This window comes from Rhinolophus hipposideros (genome assembly GCF_964194185.1).
Source record: "Rhinolophus hipposideros genome assembly, chromosome: 7".
Lineage (NCBI taxonomy): Eukaryota > Metazoa > Chordata > Mammalia > Chiroptera > Rhinolophidae > Rhinolophus > Rhinolophus hipposideros.
In genome coordinates, this window is record NC_138053.1 from 41,170,802 (window position 1) to 41,196,203 (window position 25,402).

Genomic DNA, 25,402 nt, shown 5'->3' on the forward strand with positions numbered 1-25,402 from the left:
GACCATCAATATAAGGACTAAAGTATTTCTTTAAGAGAATACAGAGAAGACAATACTAAGCCAAGCTGCAATATATTGTGGAATATGTTACATACCAAAGAAGATAAAGACACAATAAATGTCAGAACAAGAGATATAGAGTGTGAGAAAGAAAAAAACCTGAGAAAACTTTGCTGACTGAACTACAGACAAAATTAATTGAATTCAATTAACCAAGGTTTCTGCGGTTTGGAAGGAAAAGTGTGTACAAATTACTGAATGCTACACAATCATGTGGGTCTTAATGGATTTAAAGAAAAATGATTCTTTGGGAAAACAGAAATATTGAAGGATATAAAATACTTCTTGAGAAGTATAGCCAAGAAGAAATTATGAGCATTTGTTTAATATGAGTATTGATGACAGTAAGAATAGATAGTGGCTGAGTGTTACTATACAGGTGCTATGTCTAGTATGAGACACTTAAAACACTGCCATCAATCCTCAGAGGATCCTGCTCAGCAAATATTATTTCTCTCTTACAGATAAGGAAACTAAAGTTAGGAAAGATTGAGTTTCCCAAGGCCACACATTTAGAAGACACATTTAAACCAATTCCAAATCGTAGGCTGGCTGCTTGGCTTGTGTGTTTGTTTGTTTGTTTGTCTATTTGTCTGTTTATTTGCCAGTATCATACTGCTTCTCACTTGGAGGAAAAAAAATATTAAAATTGAAAAGACATGAACATATAATTTCTTTGTAATTTTAGTTTTGCTTGATGGATGCAGACAAGAGGATTTAAAATGTGTAAGAAACATAATTTTAAATATATCTGATCAAAACCTATAACATTAAAATAAATAATACAAGTGAAGCCTATGACAAATATAATGTACAAGAGAAATCAGTATGATAGCTTTTTAAGTGTCAGGCTTCAAAGGACTAAAGTACTTTACTTAAATATAAAAAGCCATCATCGCTTATTTTCTTTGTTTAGTGTGTCCCCGGTATTGTGTCAAGTCCCTTCCAATTCTCCCAGAGACTTGTATCCATTTTACAAGGACAAATACCATTTCAGAAGCATTAAGTGATTTACCTGGTAGTCCTCAGGACTGACTGCCGTCAATGACACTGTTCTAAATTCTACCGTCACCCTCCCCAGGAGTCCTTGTGCACGGACGACCAATAACTTAACTTCTCCATCTTCCTCCTGCACAGTGACGTGTGGAACAGTGCTAGCGGGCAGGGTCATTGTATCCTCTGGCTGAGGAGGCAGCCCCATGGAGAACTGCAGCAAGCCTGGTAGATACAAAGAGAGGCAGGGCATTCTTGCCCCAATTATCTGTGGAAGAATTTCTTATTGATTTGAAACAACCTTGCATAATTATTTTGATCCTCAGGATACAATTCTGGGGACATCGAATATGTTTAGATTTTAGAATGTTAAAAATTAAAATGATAATTTTCTTTGTCTCTATTAAAAATGCTTTCTTTAGCTTTTATAACAGAAGCATTCATAAAAAGAACAGTGATTAGGTTTTAAAGTACATATTATCAAATGTTTACTTATATATGACTCTCTAGAATTCATTCTAGAATTCGTATGACTCTCTAGAATTCATTCTTGAATTTAAGATTTGCAATACATTTTTTAAAAATTTAACTATGAAAATCAGAGCTGAAGTGTCTCCCAGGTTTCCTACACAGACCTTTTAATAGATGTCCTGGCTTTATTCCTACAAAAGAACTATTACTTTTCACTGCAGAAAACAGTCTTAGTTTATTAGGACAAATATTTATAATAGTTTCCCAATTAAGAAAATTATCATTTTTCAGCATCAGACAAAAAGAAATATAAACATACAGTAATAACTCCTTGAAGCTTAATAAATATAAATTACAAAGTATTTAAATTAATAGATATTAACATGACACAGGGATACATTTTAAAATTTAAAAAAAATTTTGATAGCCGTGAACAGAAAGTTTTATTCAAATAATCCTACATATACTTCAAAATATATTACTAAACTTCAGAAATTGATCTTTACATTTACCTTCATAAACAAAGTCCCTCAAAATGGCAGCTCAGAAGTTCAAGAGCTTAGAAATGAGAGGGTCTAAAGGAGTTCCACTTCAACCATTTACCGAAAGTCCGTTAAGAATTTCTTAACAAGACGAAGTATACCCACAGAAGAGAGGAGTACACTTGCAAAAGGGCTTGGTTACCGTATGGATGATCACTAGCTGTGATGGTGACAGCCGTCGTTTCCTTTTCAGGGTCTATGCTTGCACCGCTGGTGGGGGTTGAACCTAATTTCCCATCTCCAGGAATTGCAGAAACCAGTGTCACTCGGAAAGACTCATTAAGCTCGGGAATACCATCATCAAGAACATACATATTCAGGACCTATAAGTATAAAAATCCAGAGGAATTAAGCAACGAGGCATGTATAAGTTATTTACCACTTACCAGAGGAAAATAAAAGAGCAATTAAATTATATTTAATTGAAGTTAATATTTAACATGACTGGTTTCTATACAAATTTAAACCTTAAAATGCAGAAAGAGTGAGTGAGGGTGTGGAAGAGGGAGAGAAAGAGAGATTTGTGAAATTAATTATTTAAACAATAATGGGTGCTAAGCAGTAACATTTTCTGTCGAAACTATCCTATTTGTATATTAACATCATACCAAATATAACATTATATTGATGTATCATGTATTCTTTGTATGAAACACAGCAGTGTTAGCAACCTCAGGGTATAGTGTTCCTAACTGAGGCACTGCTCGTTATCTGATAGGATATGGTAGGGTAGTAAGAAAGGGGAACACACACATGTCTAGTTCCTGCTTAAGGAAAGCCTGAAATACGTACTCATAGCATTTTAGAAAACAGAGTCACAATGGCCCTTTGAAGTCTGGCATAAGCAATTATGTCCAAAAATGTTATGAGAGGAAGTAGCAGTAACTCAGTCATGCTCTACAAAATTTAAGTCAAAATTTGAAGTAAAAAAACAATTTTTTCTTTATTAATTGAACAAGTATGCTTTGACATCTACAGAGTTAGAAATGGCCCCAGTCCGTAAGAGGCTCACAGTCTATTGTAAGAGAAAGATCTATAGAAAAATATTTAAAATGCAATGTAAATGTGTCATAATAGAGTTATGTACAAAGTAAACAACCAATTCTACTTGGTAAAGGTTTTACAACAGACATGCTTGAAGCAAGTCTTAAGAATCAGTTGCAGTTGTAAATAATGAAAAAAGATATTCCAAGTAAAAGAAACAACACTAGCAAAGGTACAGGGATATGTGAGAATATGTCATACAGGGAACTGCAATTAGACTACTAAGTTTGGATGGATAATCAGGAGTCGGATCATAAGGACCTTTTATGCTACGAGTGAAAAAAAGAGGGGGGGCTTCATTCCACAGGGAATTTTTTAAAGTGTTGAAGCATACCAAAGTAAGTGTTCCTTTTACTGGAAAAAAGAGTTTGAAACTAAAGACTCTATCAAGGTATAAGTAAATGCATTTTATATGGTGAGTCAGTACACAAAACAATATTTGCCCTTTTTATGTTATAAACTCTGCTATTTTCTACTCGTATTCTATTTTTAAAATCTTGGTCATGAGTCACTAAATTGATTTCATAACTAATATGCCATTTAAAAAAAAACTTGAAAAACACATTTCTAATACACTTTCCTGTACTGCCGAAACACACACACACACACACACAAAAAAAAACAATAAATAAATAAATAAACAAACAAACAAAAACACGCTTTCCAGACTCCCTTAAAGCTAAGTTTCTAGACGTGACTTAAGTATATTCGGTAAGATAGATTCTCCAGATATCTGAAGGCAGTAGCAAAGTGGAGGCCACATTACTGCTGTTTGTGCTAGAAATCACAGTCATGGAGCATGAACAGAGACATCTCAGTTTCAGTCACATGCTTTGTAAGATATAGGCTAATGTGGATTTAGCAGGCATAGTGCTATAAACCAACACCACTCTTCAATCTTTTTACTGTAGCTTTAAATACTTTTTAATTAAAAAAAATATAGAAGGTAGTATTTTAAATAAATCTTCACAGGAGCATATATAACTATTGTCCTGACCATAATTTTATTAACTCTTATTATTTTCCAAAATATATATGAATCTACTTTATAAAATAATGATTTCCAATTACATGTTTATTTCACAGTTGGTAAATTTTCTAAGGGAAAATTTGGGGGATCAACTGTTTTCCAAATAGTAACATTAAAATATTTCCACATACTATCATTATTACTTGATAAAAGAAAGATAACTTTAAATCCAAAAAAGTAGTAAGAAAGACATCAGAATATAATCCTTTAAATTGAATAATGTTAGCCTTATGAAAACTTACTCATTGTCCTAATTTTCCTTATTTTACTAAAGACCAGTGAAATAGTTATCATGGATCAACTACAGAATGCTATTGGGGAACTTTTGTTATAAACTATTTAATTTGTTCCTTTCTTCCCCAAAATTACAGAGATTTGATCACTCTTCTTTAGCTTTAACTTTTTAAATGTTAAGAACATTTAAAAATCTTCCCTCAATTTTATCTTTTTCACCCAGTTAACTAACTCCTAAATCCCTGAGAAATTTCCTTAAAGATTATACTGGCAAGTCTGAAGTTATTTTACTATTTATCCCTGATGACCTATTAGCTATTTCCTTTTTTAATGAAAAATTATACTGAGATGAATAGTCCAACATGATAGACTGAAATAATGTAAAAAACATTCTGATGTAGGAACAGTTCTCATCCCAACTTCACTTACAAAGAGTCCTTTATTTCTGTAGTATCTATTCAGAAATGAGATCATGGTTCATGGAAAGTTTTTGATAAAATGGGAGATCACTTCTACTTTCAAAACAAAGAAAACTTAGCCTATTTTTCAAATTTAAAAATATAATGAGATTGTAGTTGTAAGACTTTCTCATTGGCTGACTGAAAGAGTATCATTAAGAATTCTGCAGTTTCCCATTCCATAAATAATCACCAAATAAATCACAATAATAAACCTCAAATATATACCATTTTTATTATATTGGGATTAAAGAACCGTTAAAACTATAACATACATGATTCAAAATCCTTAGTTTTTCTTTTGCAAAATAAATGCAAAAATATTTTATACCATGATATATACCTAATTGTCTAAATATTTAAAATTGCTTAAACAGCAAGAAGCTGCAAATAAATTACAGAACAAACAGATCAGAAAAAGCTTTCTAGGAGGCTTTCAAAGAAACAAAGAAGGTAGGGTTCACCTCTGATCTCTGCCAAGGAAGGAATGTGATAGATCCACTGGAATTAGCAAAATCATCAACGTGGTAATTAATGCCATCAGATTCGATCTGTGAGATGGTGTAAAAAACATGCACATAATCCAGAGCTCCTCTGCTTCGCTCCACCACACATGAAATGGTAGATCCCTCCTCTGCAATCTAAAGTTGAATAGAAATTATTTATAGTTACATACCAATTCAAATCAGTGATAAAATTACAAGCTTTCATGAAATCCTTTTATCATAACCTTAATTCTACAACTTTCTACCACTCTTAGAAAGGCCTCAATATCTCTCCAGATATATTTTTGACTCCTAAAAAATATTTAAAACTATTTATTTTTCTCTCATTCTTTTATAGGAATAAAAAGCAATAAGAATGATAATCAGTTAACTGTACATGTAGTTCATTCACTGATACCTCCTGTGTGCCAGACACTGTACTAAACGCAATGGTTACAAAAGATTAAAAAAAAAAAGTCCTTTCTCTAGATAAGTCTAAAAAGGAAGACACGCTCAAATTTTATAATGAGTTCAGCACAGACAAGACAATTGGGGTCAGAAAGTGGAACATGACATCAGGGAGAACATTCTAGGCATTAACATAAGATGTAATCGAGTGGATCTGGTGAAATCATTTTGAGGGTGATATTAAGTGCCAATTGGGGAGAGCCTTGAGAAATGCCTGGTGGGGAGACAACAGTTGGGTCAAGGAGGACATTTATGCCATGCTTAATATATTTTTGATATTTTTGTCATATATAAGTACAGTCGTAACTCGGTATCTTCAACATACTGGTTCCCTTGATGGATACCAAAATCTACAGATGCTCAAACCACGTCTTAAATGATATAAATGTCTAACCATGATGCTGTACACTTGAATATAACACTGAATGTCAACTAAAATTGAAAAAAAAAAAAAAAGGTGTGTGTGGGGGGTGGTAAGATGAAGGGGAATAAGAGGTTCAAATTACCAGGTATAAAACAAGTCATGGGGATGTAAAGTACAACATGGGGAATACAGTCAATAATATTGTAATAGCATGGTATAGTGCAAGAAGGTTGATGGACTTATCATGGTGATCACTTCTTTAGGTATATAAATGTTGAATAACTATTGTATACACCTGAAACTAATACAATATGTTAGCTATATTGGAATAAAAATATTTAAATAAATAAATAAATAAACAAACAAAATAGTGTAGCATATATAACTACACATATTCTCCTGCATACTTTAAATCATCTATAGATTATTTATGATATCTAACACAATGTAAATGCTACTGTATTGCTTAGGGAATAATAATAAGATAAAAATGTCTGTACATGTTCAGTACAGACACAACCATTGTAGGCCTACTACGACTTTGGGCTATGACACAGTACTTGTCAGCAACAGCATAACTTTTTTTTCAAATATTTTCAATTCACAGTTGGTTGAATCCATGAATAATACAAAATCCACAGAGATGCAGGGCCAACTGTATATGTATGTATATACACATGTGTGTGTTTGCTATGTGGAAAACTTTAAACAACTATATGGAGCAAGAAGTTGTAATACCTTTTAGAATAAGGTCTTCATACTCTTAAATTCTCAGTCTCTCGATTTAATTTCATTTTTATGTTAGCAAACATAATTTACAGAAAAAAACTAAAACTGAATAGATCTCAAAATACAAATCTTAGTATGTTTTTCATGTCAATCATAAGCACCTTTCATCAGCCTTTGATAGAGCCATTTCAGTGCTAACATTACGGTTAGAGAGATCATTTGTCTACAAACAGGCAAGAGTTAAAACAGTTATCAACAAGCATGGAAACACCAGACATACCAGTAAGTCCCCCGAGTTTCACTGGGCACAGCACTCCTACTCCCAAGTGTAGCAGCCCTAGGGCCTCATAAAAAACACGATCAAGCACCCCTGGGGCAATACTGTAACTCCCTTATTTACCTGCCAGTCCACTGGCATGGGAAGCCCCAAATGACCAAGTGGCTGTTCAGTGGAGCCCTCAGTGTGTCTCCTGTTGGACATCCTCAGACCCAGCCAGAGCCAGAATTTCTAATCCAGTGGAGCCTAGAGCATGGGAGCAGGAAACACAAATTCTGGCAGAGGGCCATGGGGAGTAATGGAAATAGGGCTAGTTTTACTTTCATCCCTTACTTCCTGAGCCCATATGGTCTAGTTATTGGGGACACAGGACCAGATATCAGTCACCGGATACACATATGGAGGACAACATCCCAAACCTACAAGATGTCCCTGAGCTGGCACCATGGCTGAGTCTTCATCCGGCAATCCCATTGTTACACTAGGCCAGCTGCTACAGGTTATGTGATATATGGTCAAGTCAGGGAATCCTATGACTGCGCATTGTTACACCTCCTTCACAAAGTACAAGTCCCTTTCAGGTAATATGATGCAGGTCCCCCGTGGATACAATGCGAATTCATTCAGATGGTATGGCAGAGGTACTAGGAAGATAAACTCATTAGCTAAAGGATTCATTCCAATAATAATGAGTTGCTACCGCCCCCCCCCCCACACTGCCCTGGAGTAAAAGGGACTGGTTGGGATCAACCCGCCACTTAATAGCACATTAAAAAGTACTTAGCTTTGATCTTTGCTACTTGCTGTTTGGAGTAGGAGCAACAGTTGGACATACAACAGTATGGACATACACAGCATACAGGAGCAACAGTTGCTAGATCAGTCTTGGTAAGAGGCAGCCATGTGATCAGACCGAAATGTAGCCTCATTTCATCACTCATTTGATGGCTTTGTGGTGGTGGAGGAGTCTGCTGACAGCTAGTCAATGCCTCATCCTAACTTCCTGGTTGTTGAGAGACTTTCGGGAAATGGCCCCTCATAGTTAGTTTATACTCCCAGTGGTCTATTCACATGACTCTTCCCCAAACTTCCTGATCTCTCGATTAGATTCTTCCAGACCGATCCACTACATCATTAGCTCTGCTCAGAGATACACTATCTTCATGCTTCGAACCACTTCTCCCTCCACATAAGATGAATGGCTAAGTGGTCTGTCCATAGCTCTGCCCTTGTCCTTCAGAGCCACTCCTGAATGGAGCGGTAGAGTGGTAGCAGCCCACATTCAGCAAGAACCAACACATAAGCCCGGTCAGGCTTGATAGACAATAGGTTTTGAGGCAGGCTTGATTTTTCCTCCCCCATCAGTTAGTAACAGGTTTAGGAGTAAAGGTAAAAGAGTTTAGTTTTAAATATGTCCAGTTTGAAATATCTATTAAATATCCAAGAGATGTGTCAAGTAGGCAGCTGGAGAAATGAGTCTGGAATTTTGTAAAGAGGCCAAGATTGACATTGCAAATTTTGGAGGCATCAGTATATAAATGCTATTTAAGCCCATGACAAATGGTATATAAATACAGAATTATAAAAATGGTATTTAAGGACTAGATAAAACAACAAGAGAAGTAAGCATAGATGGAGAGAAGAGGACCAAGTACAAGTCAGTTCTGCTGTAACACTGGTTTTGAAATCATGAACTTGTTCCAACACAACTGATCTATCAGAGAGGAGTTTTAACACAACATGGATTTCACATTTACTTATTTGTGATTTTATCACTAGAAACATGGTGAACACAGAAAACTGTAACCACTTGAAACAAGCTATGTAGGAATACACAAACACACACACACACACCCCTTAAACATCTACCAGTTACCTCAGTTTAGCCCGTGTGTTACCATCCACTCTTATCTGCATCTAATGTGACAACTTCCCTCTGATTTCAGACAACGCTCCTTCCATCACTTCACAATAACATACAAGCCACAATTCCTCTGATACGCCCTTCCACAAGCAAACTTAAGGATTTTTTTCAAGGTATATACTATATTTATTGTAGTATTTAAGTATTGAACATTTATTGTGTAAAACTGACTTGCAATAGGTCCCTATCTTCCTTTTCACATGTCATTGACCAAGTTTTTGAGTAGCGTTCTCCTAATACACCTTCCCCATAAGTTCTGTGTTTTTCAGTAATTTGGCATACTCAGGTGATTTTTAGGAACCCATGTATCGCATAATGGAACCCATCTATTGCATTTAGGAACCCATTTATCACATTATGGCAGAACTGACTGTTCTAAAGGTGGGGCCCTCCAACCCTAAGAGGCCTAGGAGAAGAGCAAGCAGCAAAGAGACCCAGATGCTCAATACAGCATCTAATTTAATTTCCACATAGGCATTTACAGCATCACTTTCACCATAGCAGACTGGTACACAAACAAATGTGTGGGGAAAAGATTACGGCTTTAAGGTCAAACAGTCCTGAGCTTCTTTACCACTTATTAAACATTCTCAGTCTCAGCAATCTCTTCTTAAAATGAAGATCATAATGTCTCATAGATTTTGGTAGAGATTAAACAAGTGCCTCACATGGTACTTAGCAATATATAAGTTGTAAAAAAATATATATATATTTATTCCTCTGAAAATACAGACGCACATACACAATAACAAAAAAAAATGCTACATGAAAAACATCCCCTCCTTTTTTCAAAAAATGTATATGCTTACGTGTTGAAAAAGCAAACTAATTCCCATGTATTTCGATTCCTATCACAATTGGAACAGATTTGCTCCATTTTCCCACCCAAATTTTAATCAGAGTGAACATTTTAAATGATTTAAGTTAATAAACAAATCATTAATATGAATATCTTAATATTCAGCATTTCTTTTTTAAGAGGCAGACATTAAGTAGATCCAAAGATACACTCAGGAACCTGTGATGTTTCCTTACAACTTTCTACCAAGTCAAGAAGCATTACCATGCCGAATTAAGAAAGAAGCTTTTTGCTTAAAGCAATCATGGTGAAAAGTTATCAAACCACACTTTCTTTAGAAAAGCCTTCATCAAAATCTATCATCTACTAACTGTTTTCAGTTTTAAAAATAAGAAGAAAAAAAAGACTATACAAATCCAATGTAACTGTGTCAGTACATGCTACACATCAAAATTTCAAAGAAAATTTAATGAATAATTAATACAGTAAAGTAAACTCTAAAATTTCCATTAGGGAAGAAGTTTCAAATGTAAAGGGTCCATAAAATAGTCAGGTAGGATGCTTGTTAAAAATCCACCTTTCGTACTTATGACATGAAAAATTACATAATGCCTGAGATTTGCTTTAAAAATTACTTCAGTCAAAAAAAGATGAAATAAGATTGGCAAAAGGCTGATAAATGTTGAAGTCAGGTGATGGCTCACTGAGGTTCACTACTTTATTTTCTCTGTTTTTATACATGTATGAAATTGTCCATTTTACAATATTTTTAAAATTCAGCCTTTTGCTTGCCATCCCATTCCCCTGCCTGAGATTCTGTTTCTGGAATGAGATCTCGAATCAGGAATGGTATCCAAAAATATGAACTTGATATTTCTGACCAAGGTTGTCCAATATGGGAAATACTGGAGTAGATGATGAAATTATTAATACCAGAAGATTAAAACATAGAGAATAAATCGAATTGTTAAAAAATGTTTTTTCTAGTATTAAGATATTCATCTAACTGACTTTAGAATCATGATACAAGAAAATGTTTATTCCAGTACACGAAGGGGCATAACATCAAGTAATATCAGAACATATTTCACAAGAAACAATAGTAGCCACTACTGTTTTCTCTTGAGTCAGTAATTTACTAAATCTTCAGATCAGCAAAAGAGTAATTATAATGGTTAACAATGAGAAGAGTTCTTTAAATATATTTTCCTAAAAAAAAGAATGTACTGTTCTGAGCCATGAATTGGCTTTCTCTATTGAAATAGAAGATTAAAGCTGAACAAATTACACATTCAATTAATTTTTTATTTTGTTTCATGCTTGGGTGATGATCTGTGATATCAGATTATATCACTATCACTCATATCTAAAGTAATCTATTCACATAACATATGGCAGGCACTTAAAACCAAACAGAGTCCAAGTTAAATAATTTTCTCATTTTTATAAAGATCCTCTCAAAATGTCTCTCAATTTATTCTTAAGTTGGGAGTTTATAAATATAAAACATATTGCAAGTATTCGTTATGCAAGTAAAATAATGAAGACTAGCAAGTTATATGAATCAGTATGAAAAACAATGTCATTACTTATAATTATCTGGTATAGAAGATCATAGAACATACAAAAACAGAACTAAAATAAGATGGACAGAAAATAACACATAAAGTTCACAAAATAACCAAATACAGGAAGGCAATGTGGTTACTAGGCTACAGATCCAACAAAAATTAGTCATCTGTTCAGTACAGATCCCACTTGGAAGCCAAAAATCTACTTGGAGTTCCCCATCAGGGCTCTCAACTGCATACAGGTGTATTCATTCTTTCAATTGTAATTTATTAAGCAACTGCTACCGTATTTCCCCAAAAATAAGACCTAGCTGGACCAACCACTCTAATGTGCCTTTTGGAGCAAAATTAATATGACTCAGTATTATATTATATTTTAATTTTTGCTCTCAAATACGCATTAGAGCTGATGATCCAGCTATGTCTTATTTTTGGGCAAACACGGTATTTGCTAGGACATGGTGTTCCTTGTTAGGAGGGAACAACTCACAAAATAATTACCACTTTCAATATGTCAAGTAGTAGACTATGTAATAGTCTATATATTTTCATTATTTATTTAACATGGGATTATGCTTCCATTTTAACTTTAATATTTGTGTCATATAAATCTACAAAAAATGTAAAATAACATAACTCAGAAATCTTTAAAGGATCTCTATTGCCGTCAGTATTTTTGAAGGGATAAGAAAAAAAGTTAACTTTTCAATGTCACTGCGACAACACAATGCAGAAGAATCTATGGAAGTGACTGATTTTTATTTCTGTAAATGAAGCAAATAACCATAACATTTAAACTCTGAAGACAATTCCAGGCATAGATTAACCTGGCAGTTCTCAAACACTTTAGTTTCAGGACGCCTGGATGCTCACAAAAATTATTGAGAATCTCAAGGAGATTTCTGCTTGCATTAGAAAAATCTGTTGATATTTACCATTATACAAATAAAAATTGAAAAAGAATTACATATTGATATATTAACCCATTTTAAAACATCAATAATAAACTCATTACATGCTAACATAGGCAACATATTTTATGAGAAAGAACTATGTTTTCTAAAACAAAAAAATGAGAAGCATAACTAAAACACTTCTGCTGCATTAACAAAACATGATAGTTACCTTAAAGAATAGTGCTTCTGCAGATAATGAGTTGTGAGCTGAATTAACTGCTTTTTTCATGGAACACCATTTTTATTTGAAAGACTGAATGACAAATTTTGGTTATTTGGATTTGGGACTTAGTAATAAGGGGGCACTGCTTTACATTTTTACAAATCTCCATATCTAGCTTAATAGAAGGTAGCTAGATTTTCATATTGCCTTTTGATATCAATTTGTCTGTTGCTGCTGTTATTTTGGTTGAAGTATAGAAACATATAAAGCCTCATGTAAACATATGAGTGGAAAAGGAGAAGGATTTTAATAGTCTTTACAGATAGTTGTGAGTATTCTTCCTCAATATTATAACCAATATTGGACAAGTGGTAGTTTCTTAGAGTTTAGTAGCAGTGTAGAATCATACTGTAATACCTTAATATCCATTGGTCTATCTTGCATTTCAAATCAATCTTTTACCTATGCATGATTCTGTAACAATATATATTATTTGGAAAAATTGGTTCAGTGAGTTATAGAGATCTTCCAAACATGGACACATTTTATTATACAAAATGAATAAATCGCCCCTGCTAATATCATTATCAATCTTATCTGAGAAGTCTTGAAGTACTGGGAAACAGCCAAGTTCACTTTGGCAGATAAAAGGTTCCAAAATTCAAATTTCTGTTTGAAACTTCAAATTTTTAGCACCAGCAACAAGTACCATCAGTTGTTTCCTCCTACCGGTAGTCACTGGCTCGCTATATTCATTTCCATGAAAATGACTGTCAGATACCTAATTCCAAATAAGCAAAATTTGCCATTCAGTCTTTCAAGTAAAAATGGTGTTCCATAAGAAAAGCAGCTAATTCAGCTCACAACTCAATATATGCACAAGTACTTTTCTTTCAGGCAACTATCATGTTTTGTTAATGTAGCAGAAGTGTTTATTTATGCTTCTCATTTTATGACATGGAACATTAAAAAGGCAGGGATTCAAGGGTTGAGATTTTATCAACTTAATATTTTGTACTCCGTCATCAAAAATATTCTTAAGTGAAAGTTGCAACTTTTAAACTACGGGCATTTGGGGACGAATAAAACAATGACAACTGGGACAGTTTGGTGCCACTCCCTTTATACCTACGAAGGCACTAGCAGCCAGCAGTTTTGGCAACCACTGCTTTTGCTATATTGTGGATTGTCAGAGAGATGCATAAAAATATCTTAACATGTAAAGTTCTTTGAGGACTGAAGATTTAAAGGTACTATCATTATAAATAAACATATTTCTTTCTTAAGTTATAGATTTGTATGATATTTGTCCTCCCTACTCTAGGATATTCTATTTCTAATATAGAAAAAGACCACTATTTGAAGATTTCTTATGATTGTGCCCAAACCAAAGAGCTAAGAGAGACAATAAGTCACTACAGAGAGTCAGGCATCCAAATTTGAGCAATGAGGAGGCCTATGACCCAGATATTTTTTCCAACCTCTAATCATTGGTGGTTTTCTTAATCACTTCAATTTACATATACACCCTTCTAAACCAATGAGAATCAACTTGCAAAGAGAAAAACTCTCTTATTCCTTGGCATCCTTTCATGGGCACTGAGCTGTTGCTGTCACACAAGACACCTGTGAAGTTGTTCCACGAGATCTCCTATTACTTGAACAGGAAACCAAGATGATTACGAATCTGTGAAAACTTAGAAAGAACTGATAACAACAGTAAAACAGCCTAATGAATTAAACTGGCCAAGAAAGTTGATCAAAAAGGCATTTACACCCAACAGGGAAGAATGTTGTAACTGACCAGTTAAGTACATTTCATATGTGGGAAAAAAAACTTCAAAAAAAATCACATTTTAATAGTTTCAATGACAATTATTCACAGACACTCTCAATATATATTATTTCATTTATTAATGTGGTATCAAAATAGTAGCTGAAAAATAAATTACATGTGGGGTATAATTATACATTCTGTGAAATGCATTAACTTTAAAGAGAACTGCTATAGTTTCATTTGCTAACTTGTTAACTTACATTTGCAACCGCTGGCTCCAGCATACGTCTGGGCTTAGACTAGATACTCAAGCAATCTTACCCAATAAAAGCCCACTCCCAAACCAACCCATCTGCAATAAATTTTTTAATCCCCAAATTCTCCAAGCTCATTACTTACCTCTGGTATACAAGCTCCTGTGAAACCAAACAAGCCATTGGCATTGTCACTTTTTTGTATTATTAATCTTGCTGTGGTATTCTCTTCAGAAATACGAGCTCCTCCATATACAGAAACTAGTTTAAGGATGAATAACTCTTTTCCTTCCTCTTCATTGTCATCTCTTGCAGAAATAATGAATGATTTGTTAGTTTCTCCCTGTCTGAACTCCAGATACCCAGAAATAGGGTGTAAATCACTTTTTGCTGGCATGGCATGAAGTTCATAAATTTCTTCAAGGGTCAGTTTCCTCTCATAGAACCTCACATCCTGCATCAGCCCTGTAAATCTGTCACTGCCATTCATTCCTGCCCCAATTCTCAGTGTTCCAGGACCTGAAATTAGAGAAATTAGACCTGAAATTAGAGATGCTACAATAACCACAACTATCCTATCCTAAATTATCAGTGTGATTCAGAAAGTAAAGCAATTTTATTGAAAGATTTTATTAGACAAGTAAAGCTTTTTCATAACTAGAATATAATCAAATAAAGGCTCTTTCTGTTATGATGAGAAATGAATCAGTAATCACTGGGACTTAAGATATTTTGTACTAAAGTATATTATGTAAATGTGTATGCATGTGTATATATGAATATATGTATGCATGTGTGTATATTTGCAAAGAAGTTTATTCCAGAGAATTTTAAAATTTCAGTGCACATCCAAGAATGGAATGATTCAATGCACTCACAATTTCAAAACTTTAGTATTACTATTCTCTGAAAATTTCAAGGCTTGATCGGTTAAAAATTTGTCTTGAATTAAAGTTGTGACAATTCAGGAAAAGAATTTTTGTGAACCAAATATAACTCTTTATCCAAAAAACTAATGCAATGGATTCTAACGAAGTATCCTTTTTCTTCCCAGGAATAACATTATATGCAAAATCTTAGGGACTTTTTCATGGTAATAATAATATGCAGCCCAACTGCATTACTATACCTTAGTAATCCCTTTTCAGGAATTCACCAATTTTTATTCATTATTCCCCCTCCGATAACTCAACTAAAATACTTTTGTAAGATGAGAGCTTGGCAGTGGTTTGGGGAAAATGTACAAGTAATATTTCTTATCAATATCATCAATCAAGGCAGTTTTACAAGTCACTACCCAGATAGCTCTTTTAGAGTAGTCACAAGTATCCTGCACATTATTATCACAGTTGTCCAATGTCTTCTTCAGTGGTTCTGGGCTGACTACATAGTAATGAGAGTAAAATATCTACAACAGGCAAAAATGTAAATGAACCTCAAAAACAATAGTGAGCAAAAGAAGCCAGACACTTAAGTGTACACACTGCTCAATTTTATTTACATAAATTAAAAAACAGGAAAAGCTACTCTTGTGCTCTTAGAAATGGCAATAGTAGGTGGGCAAGACAGTGAATTAGTGGCTGGAGAAGAGCCAAAAAGGATTTCTGGAATGCGTTTCTTGATCTGGGGACTAATTACATGGATGCGAAAACTGATGAATTTAAAGTATTTAAAAATTCATCTATTACCTGTACCCTTATGATATGTACACTTTTACATGTTTTATAATATGTAACATACACTGTATTTCATTAATAACTTGAAAATATATATATATATATACTTTTTCAATTTTCTTTCCAAGTTATGAATTAAAAAAACAATATAAGTACTTGCAGTAAGCTAAACAGAGAAAAGAAACCCCGGCTCTTACTTCCCCCAGTCTTTCCCATTCTCAATTCTACCACCCAGCTATCACCAGAGGAATCAATGTTAACAGATATACGTATATATTCACACAATTAAAAGATGAATAATTTATGCCATAGAGGTCTGTAAGCCCAAGCACTGGGGTTAAAATCTGTAGCGTGTGCATGTTTTTTCTTTTGTCTATCTTTACTCCCAGTAGGAAAAAAATATATAACCAGATATCTAGTGCAGGAGGTTCAGAAGGAAAATATTCTATTAAGCTATAACCAGATAAGCTCTGCTCTACTTTCTTACTCAATAAAAAACAGAATCAAATCACAGGAGAGAAGGGCTGGAAGGGTATTGGTGATTATAATGGCAATAACCAGTATTTGTGTGTAAACATGCAAATGTGTTTCTCACAGTATCCATCTCAAAGACGACAAAAATGATCTCTTCAAAGTAGTCCATGGATTTCACCAACTTACCTCCTGATACTTTAACTCTTGTAATGCTGCTTTTTAAATGTAATATTTCTCTTCTGATTCCTCTTAAACCTTATCCCCACCACCCTTCACCTCCAGCAATATTGAGCTCGCAGCAGTTCTCCAAACACAATACCCTGTTTCACAGTTCTACACCTTTGCTCTTTTCTCTATCTGAAATATCACGCCCCAAGCCTCCTACTACATCACGAGGAATAAATGTTGCTCCTTCATAAATATTTTATCTCTTACTGAAATGTATTGAAGTGATCTGTTTGCACATCTCTCTCTCAGAGCCTATGCCAGGTACCTCAAGGGCTAAGACTTTGCCTGATTCACTTCTCTAACACTCATAACAAAACTTATGGTCTTGGTGGGCACATAGTTTTAATTAAAAAAATTAAACCAATACACAGAAGATTTGTTAGTGCCTGTTAGCCTTTTTAAGAACTCAAATTTTTTAAAATTCTAAATTCAGTGTCTCAGCTATAAAGATAACACTCACCATCAGTAATGGCTTCTCCTTTCAGACTCCTGATTCCTCTGGGCATCGCATATCCATCAAGGTAGAATTCAATTATACCATCATCCAGGATAATTAGAAGATGAAGCCAAATGTTTTCTTCTAAATATTTTGTGATTGTTGTCTTGGCAATATACGTAGCATTGGAACCCAAAGTTTTGTAATGAAGGGAAAGTGTCACATGGGATTCATTTGTTTGAATTTGTACCCCATAGTAGATGCTTCCATTACCATCATCTTTTGCTATAACAAATCCATTTGTATTGGCATTGGGTATTACCCAAGCTGAAAATGTAAAGTTGGCAATTGAGTTGTTCTTGGAGGGATGGTATTTTGGATTAACAGTTCCAAACGCACCCTCTAGTCCACTGAAGTACAAAGCATCTGTTCCACTATGGTGACGCCGCATGTGTGGTTGTAAACGCACAGTGCTAGGGAAAACCCCAACCAATAAAAAATCTATCATTGGAGGCAAACCAGCAGTGAAGTCACTGGACAGTATTTCCCAGCCTACACGTACATCGCCAAAGACACCCTGCTGCCTCACGATGGTGAAGTTGGTGATATAAGACATATCGTCTTCTGAGAGAACATCTTCTGCCACTTCTCTCTCTAAGCACTCTGGATGCAAGACAAAAACTCCAAAGGGATCATCATTGAATGGAATCATTACTGTCACCTGGAGGTTGGTTCCTGCTAGCTGGCCCCCAGGACCTGGAGATCCACCTATAAGAAAACTTACAATGAATAAGAAACCACAATTTGAAAGACTTTCCAGTTTAAGGTGAAGACAAAAAGAATGCGTTTAGCAAACTTCTGCTTAAATAATTTACTCCTTAATCAATGAACAACAGGGTCACCATATAGTTTTTACAACATTTTCAAGGGTATTCTGGTTCAGCATAATTTCATTAATAACCAGTCAAGCCTGAAAAGAGGATATTAACAGGAGAGGTTTAATTCTTGTGCTTAAAACTAAAAGTGATGGGAAAATTGATTATTTAAATTAAGGCACAAAGACCAAGCTTTAAGCTACCATGAATCCTTACTTCCTAACTTCCATTTATGTTTTGTTGGAGATACTGTGTTTCCCCAAAAATAAGACCTAGCCAGACAATCAGCTCTAATGTGTCTTTTGGAGCAAAAATTAATATGACCAGGTATGATATGATATGAGATATGATATGATATGATATGATATATGATATATGATATATGATACGATATAATATGACCTGGTCTTGTATTATAGTAAAATAAGACCGGGTCTTATATTAATTTTTGCTCCAAAAGACTTATTAGAGCTGATTGTCAGCTAGGTCTTATTTTCAGGGAAATGTGGTATATTTGGATGGGGAAAAATAATTTATTTACGAGTTTGAGGATGGATGTAAGTCTCCAGCCATAAAATTTAACCAAGCTAAGACCACAAAATGAACGTTAAAAATAACACTTCTATTAAAAAGGGTATTTTGACATTTAAAGCCAGACAATCGAGATACACTTACTTCTTCATTAATTGTATTATCTTTAAGGTTCTAATTATTTAAATATAAAATATTAAATTCTAGTGGTAAAATAAAATAGATAGGAAAACACAGCACCTGAAATATTCACAAGCTTTAAAATATAAAACTCATTGAATTCAGGAATTTTATCTGGAAAAGCATGGAGAATTATTGGTTTGGCTCCTTCTCCATCCATAAAGTTTACAGTCCCTGAAGTTCCATAGAACTCTTGTCCAGGTTGCAAATCAGAATCATTCTGAAACAGCTGCCAAGCCACAGAAACATTGCCAAAGTGTCCTCGGTGCCTCAAAATCCTACACAACAAATTAAAGGAAATTAATTTTTATGAAAAATTTATAGGTAGTGAATCTAAATCTAATAAGAGCTTTCTGTTGTATTTCAGAAACATAGTTTTACTATTTATCATCTTATATATATTATAAGATGATATATATACATATCTTATATGTATTATAAGATATATATATATATCATCTTATATTTATCATCTTAATATAAACCAGCCAGACAGTCCCTACTGAAAAACCATAAAGAATCTCTAGGAAAAGGAAGAAGGAAGTAAAACTGTAAATAATAGAGAAGCAGCATTAAAAGTCAGTCTTCAAAGTCCCAACTGAAAGATAACGTCTAAGCCCAATCAAAAAACATTTAGATGAGAACTGGCCACTGTTCTTCAAAAGCAAAGTACAGGGTAAGGATAGTCACATATCATTTGATAGAAGAGTTCCAGAAAACCTTGGATAGTCAAGACTCTCAGTCCTGACAAAGGATGGAAGTTGGGGTGAGGAGGGTGAGGAGAATAATTTCTGCTTACCAGTTTAAGTGTTATTTTAGTTTTTAATAAGTGGCAATTGTATTAAAAAAGGTTACAATTCATTCAGACTGCCAACATGGAAATTATTCAATTCTTAACCAATTTTTTTCATTTTGAAAGATCACTATGTCCAATTTTTACATTAAGATTTTATGTTACTCTATGCAATTTGGATTTGCCTTATCCAAATATGCTTACCAAAATGCATTAGTCTTTCCTTCTTCTACAGCTTTGTCTATCGGCTCCAAAGTAAAAATACCATTTGGGTCATCATTGGCTTCAATGATCACTGTAGCTATTCCATACTGATACACTACTGTATCGCCTAAATTAAAAATGGAAAAGGCAAAATAACAAAAAGTTGTTAACCTCCTGTTAAATTTGTATTTTTAATTAAGAAACCATTTGTGATAAAGTGCAAAATTCAGCAAGAATTGCCTCAGTGAAGGTCACAAATATGAGAGGGGGGGGAGAAGAAGAAAGAGAGAGCGAGAGCGAGAGCGAGAGCGAGAGAGAGAGAGAAAGAGAGATGCCTAAATAAGATTAATGTGACTTGTTTTTGAGGAAATGTTTAACTACAGAAGAACTATTTTACTGAAAAACGTACAAGATACATTTCTTCATAACAGGAATAATCACTTCAATAGTTAGAGATAAATAACACAGCTTTATGTAATTTCAACTTTTTGAAGTAGATTCTTTTATTTCATAAAAAATAAGGAAAAGATGATCCCCATGACAACAATACTCCTGTCCATGTTTATTGGAATCACTGGCTTGAACATTTCCCTTTATATCCTTCCTCCAGGCAACAGAGTTTAATCTGGTCATACCTAGAACAAAGCAATCTTTATGGTGTTGAACTTGACTGACCTCTACTCCAATTCTTTTCACAGCATGTTTGCACAATTACGGCCAATACATTAGGTCTGTTCTCATCACTTTCCTGAGGTTCACAGCTCTTCCTCATTGCTCCAGTTGTTCCCTATGTGAGCAAAAGTCCTCCCCATCTATATTCACCTAACTCTTATCAAGTCTCCGGACCCAGTTCAAGCAACAATTCTTCTGAATTCCTGAATTCTTTCAGGAATTCTTCCTTGAATTCCCAAGTTAAGTTAAGCTCCACTGCTTTGCTACAGCACTTCACACTATGTCAATATATCATAACAATTACTGCATCATATTAGCATACATACATATGCGTGCACAGAGACACACACACACACACACACACAGTTTCACTGTAAGTTTGTTGGACAAATGCTTTTCAATCAATTCCATGCCCTAGCAGAGCAGATGATCAATAATTGGTACACAGAAGTCATTTATGAATGAATGTTAGCTGAACTGACACAAATAAAATTTTCAAAATTAGATGAGGACAACACTTAAAACTAAAATCGTAGAAACAGAAACTATATGTAGAGCAAAGCAGCACATTCAAAATAATTTACATAAATATACAATTGTACTCCACTTTGTTATGCAACATGGCACAGGTGGTGCTAAAAAAGTCATTGTTTCTCCACAGGAAGAACTGAAAATATTTAACAAGGGCTATAAGGATGGCCAAATCCTTTGGTCCAACAATTCAATCTCAGGGCATATACTGTGAACAATAACTATCAAACAAAAACACCCACTGTCAGCACTTAGGTCACGTTAGAGCTCCACGTTAGAGCTCCCACTCCAGCTCTCCCATCATCAATCCTCTCAGGCTCTCAATGTTTGGACATTATAGAAGAGAGAAAAGAACAGGAGAAATAACTAAGAAAGAATGTAAAAACCACAAATAATAGAGATTTCTGTCATCCAATTCTTCATAGCTAAAGTCATTAGATGCTCAGATTGTCTCCATTTCTGGAAAAATATTGAAGACAAATGCAATGCCAGTATATATGCACACATACCTCAGGCCAGGTGCCCACTCACAGCTGGCACAGGCTCACTCACTCACTCGCTCTCTCATTCTCTCTTAAAATAAAAAATATATTTCCCCAATGATACCTCTTACAAAATAAACTCATCCTCTCCTTGCAGAGTTATTTTCCATTCTCTTTACAAGAGTTTCAGCATGTTTTGATCCACTGTTTTAATCACAGTGACATTTTGTTCCTGACAACAGTTTAACCCCACTGACATTTTGACCTCAGATGTCTTGGACATAATGATTTTCACCAGAATTACACCAAATTAATAAATGACATCAAGAACTTATTTCCAGAGTCAACTCTATTTAAAGACGTCTTTCCTTCATCAACTTGCCTCACAGAAAAACTTTGTTTTCCACTTTTACTTCACCCAAATTATTTTTATCTGTAGCAATTTCTTCATTTAAATTTTAGATAATGATTGGAATCACCAAAATGTTTTTGGTCTATGTAAGATCTGACTGATTATGTATTTTGCAACTGTGAAATTTCTTTTATGGCCATTATTCTATAAACTCAAAATGTTTCTCACCAGATAATAGTTTCTACTTTTACTTTTTCTGATTTTCTTTAGTAAGTAATGTGAAAAATGAAAAAGAGAGGAAGAAGACTAGGAAGAGAGACACAAATGAAGAGAAACACAAAGAGATAAGGAGATAGAGAAACATAGCACAAACAAAAATTAAGTGATATCTTTGTTTTCCTCTTCCTCTCTGAATATTTCAGTCCAAAAGACACAGGTAGAACACAAGGTAGTCATTCACACTGGGGTGGGCTGGGGGCAGGGCTCCACAGTGACCAGCACAAGGTGTAAGACCTCATGCAGTGTTAGCTGGGCATCTCCACAGGAGAAAAGCTTGCTGTTGGATGGTGGGGTTTGAGTGGAGTGGGAGGGCATCCGTATGGGGGAAGGGGGTTGGCTTAGAGCAGGAAGCTAGAACCCTAGTGGCATACGAAAGGTAATGTCATCGAGGGAAGAGGGTAAAGAAGCAAAGGGAAAGCAGTTATATACAGGGAGAATTGATCAAATACTAAATATAAATAAAGATAACGGAAGCTGTATTTCTTACTATCAGAGAAGGAAGGGACAAATACAGAAAGGAAAAAAAATAAAATGAACCTTGTGATATTGGACAGAAATGGAGATAATGGTATGAACAAAGGGTTTTCAATATAAATAGCTGAATATAGAACTAGAGATGTAGAAGTGTATGTGTGTACATAAAAATGTAATACATACCATGTTTTCTCCAAAACAAGACCTAACCGGAAAATAAGCCATAGGATGATTTTTCAGGATGACATCTCCTGAACATAAGCCCTAATGCATCTTTTGGAGCAAACCTTAATATAAGAACCAGTCTTATTTTCAGGGAAACACGGCACATACATATATTCCCTATCTCTTTGCACTAAGAGAACATAGGAGGGGCATAACTATAGTAATAAGCATGCTTAATACCCAGATCCTAGTTTCTAAATAACCTAAAAGAAACAAGGGCCCCTTTGGAGAACTGGTTGATTTCAGGGTAATGACAGGAAAAGTATAAGATGACTTTGGAACAGTTTGCTTTGCCAGAAAGAGGAAGACATGTCAAAAAGACAAAGCAGTCATCTCGAACAGGCTACTACTGGCCAAATCTGGGACAATTTTACAGTCAAAACAAATAAGGATAACAAAATAAAACCCACTGCATTAAACAGAAATTGTGAGTCCATAGTGATACATATATCAATGAAAAAACTGAAAGTTTGATGAATAACAGGATATTTACATAGTTTTAAAGTATCTTCCCCATAAAATATTTACAAATTACAAAGAAAAAAAGTATAGTTAGTATAGAAGGCTGGTCATCACCACTTAAATTGTGGTAAAAGTGAACATCACAGTAAAGGGACAAAACAAAATCGTGTTGACAACTGAAGGGCTGGCTATAAGAGCACAGAATCACCTTTTACGAAATTCCTCCCAAGGATGAAAAACCTGAATTTAATAACGAGGAAACATTAAACAAACCCCAAATGAGGGACATTTCTACAAAATAATTAATCTATAATCTTCTACATTATAAAGATCATGAAAAATCAAGGAAAAACAGAGGAAATAGTCCATTTTGAAGAGATTAAAGAGACATGACAATTAAATGCAATGCATCATTTGGGAAAGGATCATTTTGTTAGAATGGACATAATTAAGACAACTGGAGAAATCTGAATAGGGTCTGAGGCAATGAGTGTATCAACGTTAACTTCTTGCTTTTAATGGTAATGTGGTGGTTATATAGGAGAAAGTCCTTATTTGTAGGAAAAACACCCTAATGTCATCAGGGGTGAAAGAGTATCATGTCTTCAACTTACTCTCAAGTCAGGAAAAAAAATAGCTTTCTGTATGCTTAAAATAAAATAAATATCAAAAAAAGTTACAGCCCCTCCAATTTACTAAAGGCGGGGTCAAATATTGGGGTCAAAACATCCCTGTTTTATAGTAATGAGAAGAAGGAAGAGCCTATCTTTTCCCCTTTGCAAATTGTCATTCATTGTGGCTAATAGCTGTAGAGAATTATTAAACAGCCAGTTGGGCTGAGCCATCTACAGAATGCAACTTCCCAACCAGTATGCCCAGCACTCTGTTAGGAGGGCAATGAGTTACAGATTTCTTGATGCCCTAAGCCCTTGGGTGACTAGACAAGGCTTAGCATAGCTTTAGCTAGAAGATTTTTATTCCTTATATAGTATCATAATTTTTCTATGTATGCTATATTGTGAAAAAGATTAAAAACAATGCCATAGAGTACACCAGGTTCATGAAGCTTCAACACATATATTCTTTACCCCATTCCTTAAGAAAGCAAAGAAACAATTTTGCACTTGGAACAGTCACAGACGATGGTTAAGTATTACTTGGTACCTCTACTAGAGAGTAGCATTTTATGTCATTTTAATAAAAGCACTGAAACAACAGATATGTCATGAAAATAGAAGTTATTTACCTGTTGAATTAAAGAGGATTATATAAAAGTGTTCATCTGCTTCTGGGATATCATCTTCATAAATGAATACAGATATTTTCTGCTCTCTACTTCCGACTGCAAACCCAAGTGTTTCTCCTTTTCCAACAGGAAGAAAGTCTCCCTCTCTTGCGGTAGCCTTCCCATCCATGGTGGCATATTGGATGGTGCAGGCAACATCAACAGATCCATTTCTGAGAACTGTAAAGTCAGCAGTCTCACCTTCCTGAACCCTCACTACACGAGGCTCTGAAATATTCATAAAGAAGGAACATCTAAGTTTTTCTGATTCAAACTACATATTTTCAGATCACATTGTGCTTCTCCCTGCCCCCAGAAGAAATGCCCTCTGCTGTGTCTTTGCTTAAAGATTCAGTTCTGGTCTCAACTCCTACATTAGGCCTCCTCTGATGACTTCTAGTCAATGGTCTTCCTCTTGTCCTAATGTCTACAGAATACATTGTCTTCAGCACCCAATTTGTCAGTGAATCACATACATGGAAAAATGTTTTTTTACACAAAGTAAAGAAAATACCTTGGGATTTGAAGTTGGGGGGAGAACAAAACTAATAAAACATACTTTGTTTTTTCCTTCAGATCTTTAAAAATATTTGCTAAAAACGTCAAAAAGATCAAATATGGTCATCCAAACAAATAATGAAATT

The 25,402-nt window shown here is 34.6% G+C and overlaps 1 protein-coding gene across 1 annotated transcript in view; it reads right to left on the reverse strand.

Moving 5' to 3' along the window:
• Nucleotides 1-25,402, reverse strand: part of ADGRV1 (adhesion G protein-coupled receptor V1) — a 503,044-nt gene that overhangs the window by 415,332 nt on the left and 62,310 nt on the right. Inside the window, exons 18-25 of the mRNA XM_081054450.1 lie at nt 24,720-24,986; nt 19,997-20,123; nt 19,060-19,277; nt 17,438-18,181; nt 14,745-15,118; nt 5,297-5,473; nt 2,209-2,389; nt 1,076-1,278 (exon numbers count right to left, since the gene is read on the reverse strand). Coding sequence (XP_080910576.1) covers nt 1,076-1,278; nt 2,209-2,389; nt 5,297-5,473; nt 14,745-15,118; nt 17,438-18,181; nt 19,060-19,277; nt 19,997-20,123; nt 24,720-24,986 — 2,291 coding nt within the window. The remainder of the gene's footprint in view (nt 1-1,075; nt 1,279-2,208; nt 2,390-5,296; nt 5,474-14,744; nt 15,119-17,437; nt 18,182-19,059; nt 19,278-19,996; nt 20,124-24,719; nt 24,987-25,402) is intronic.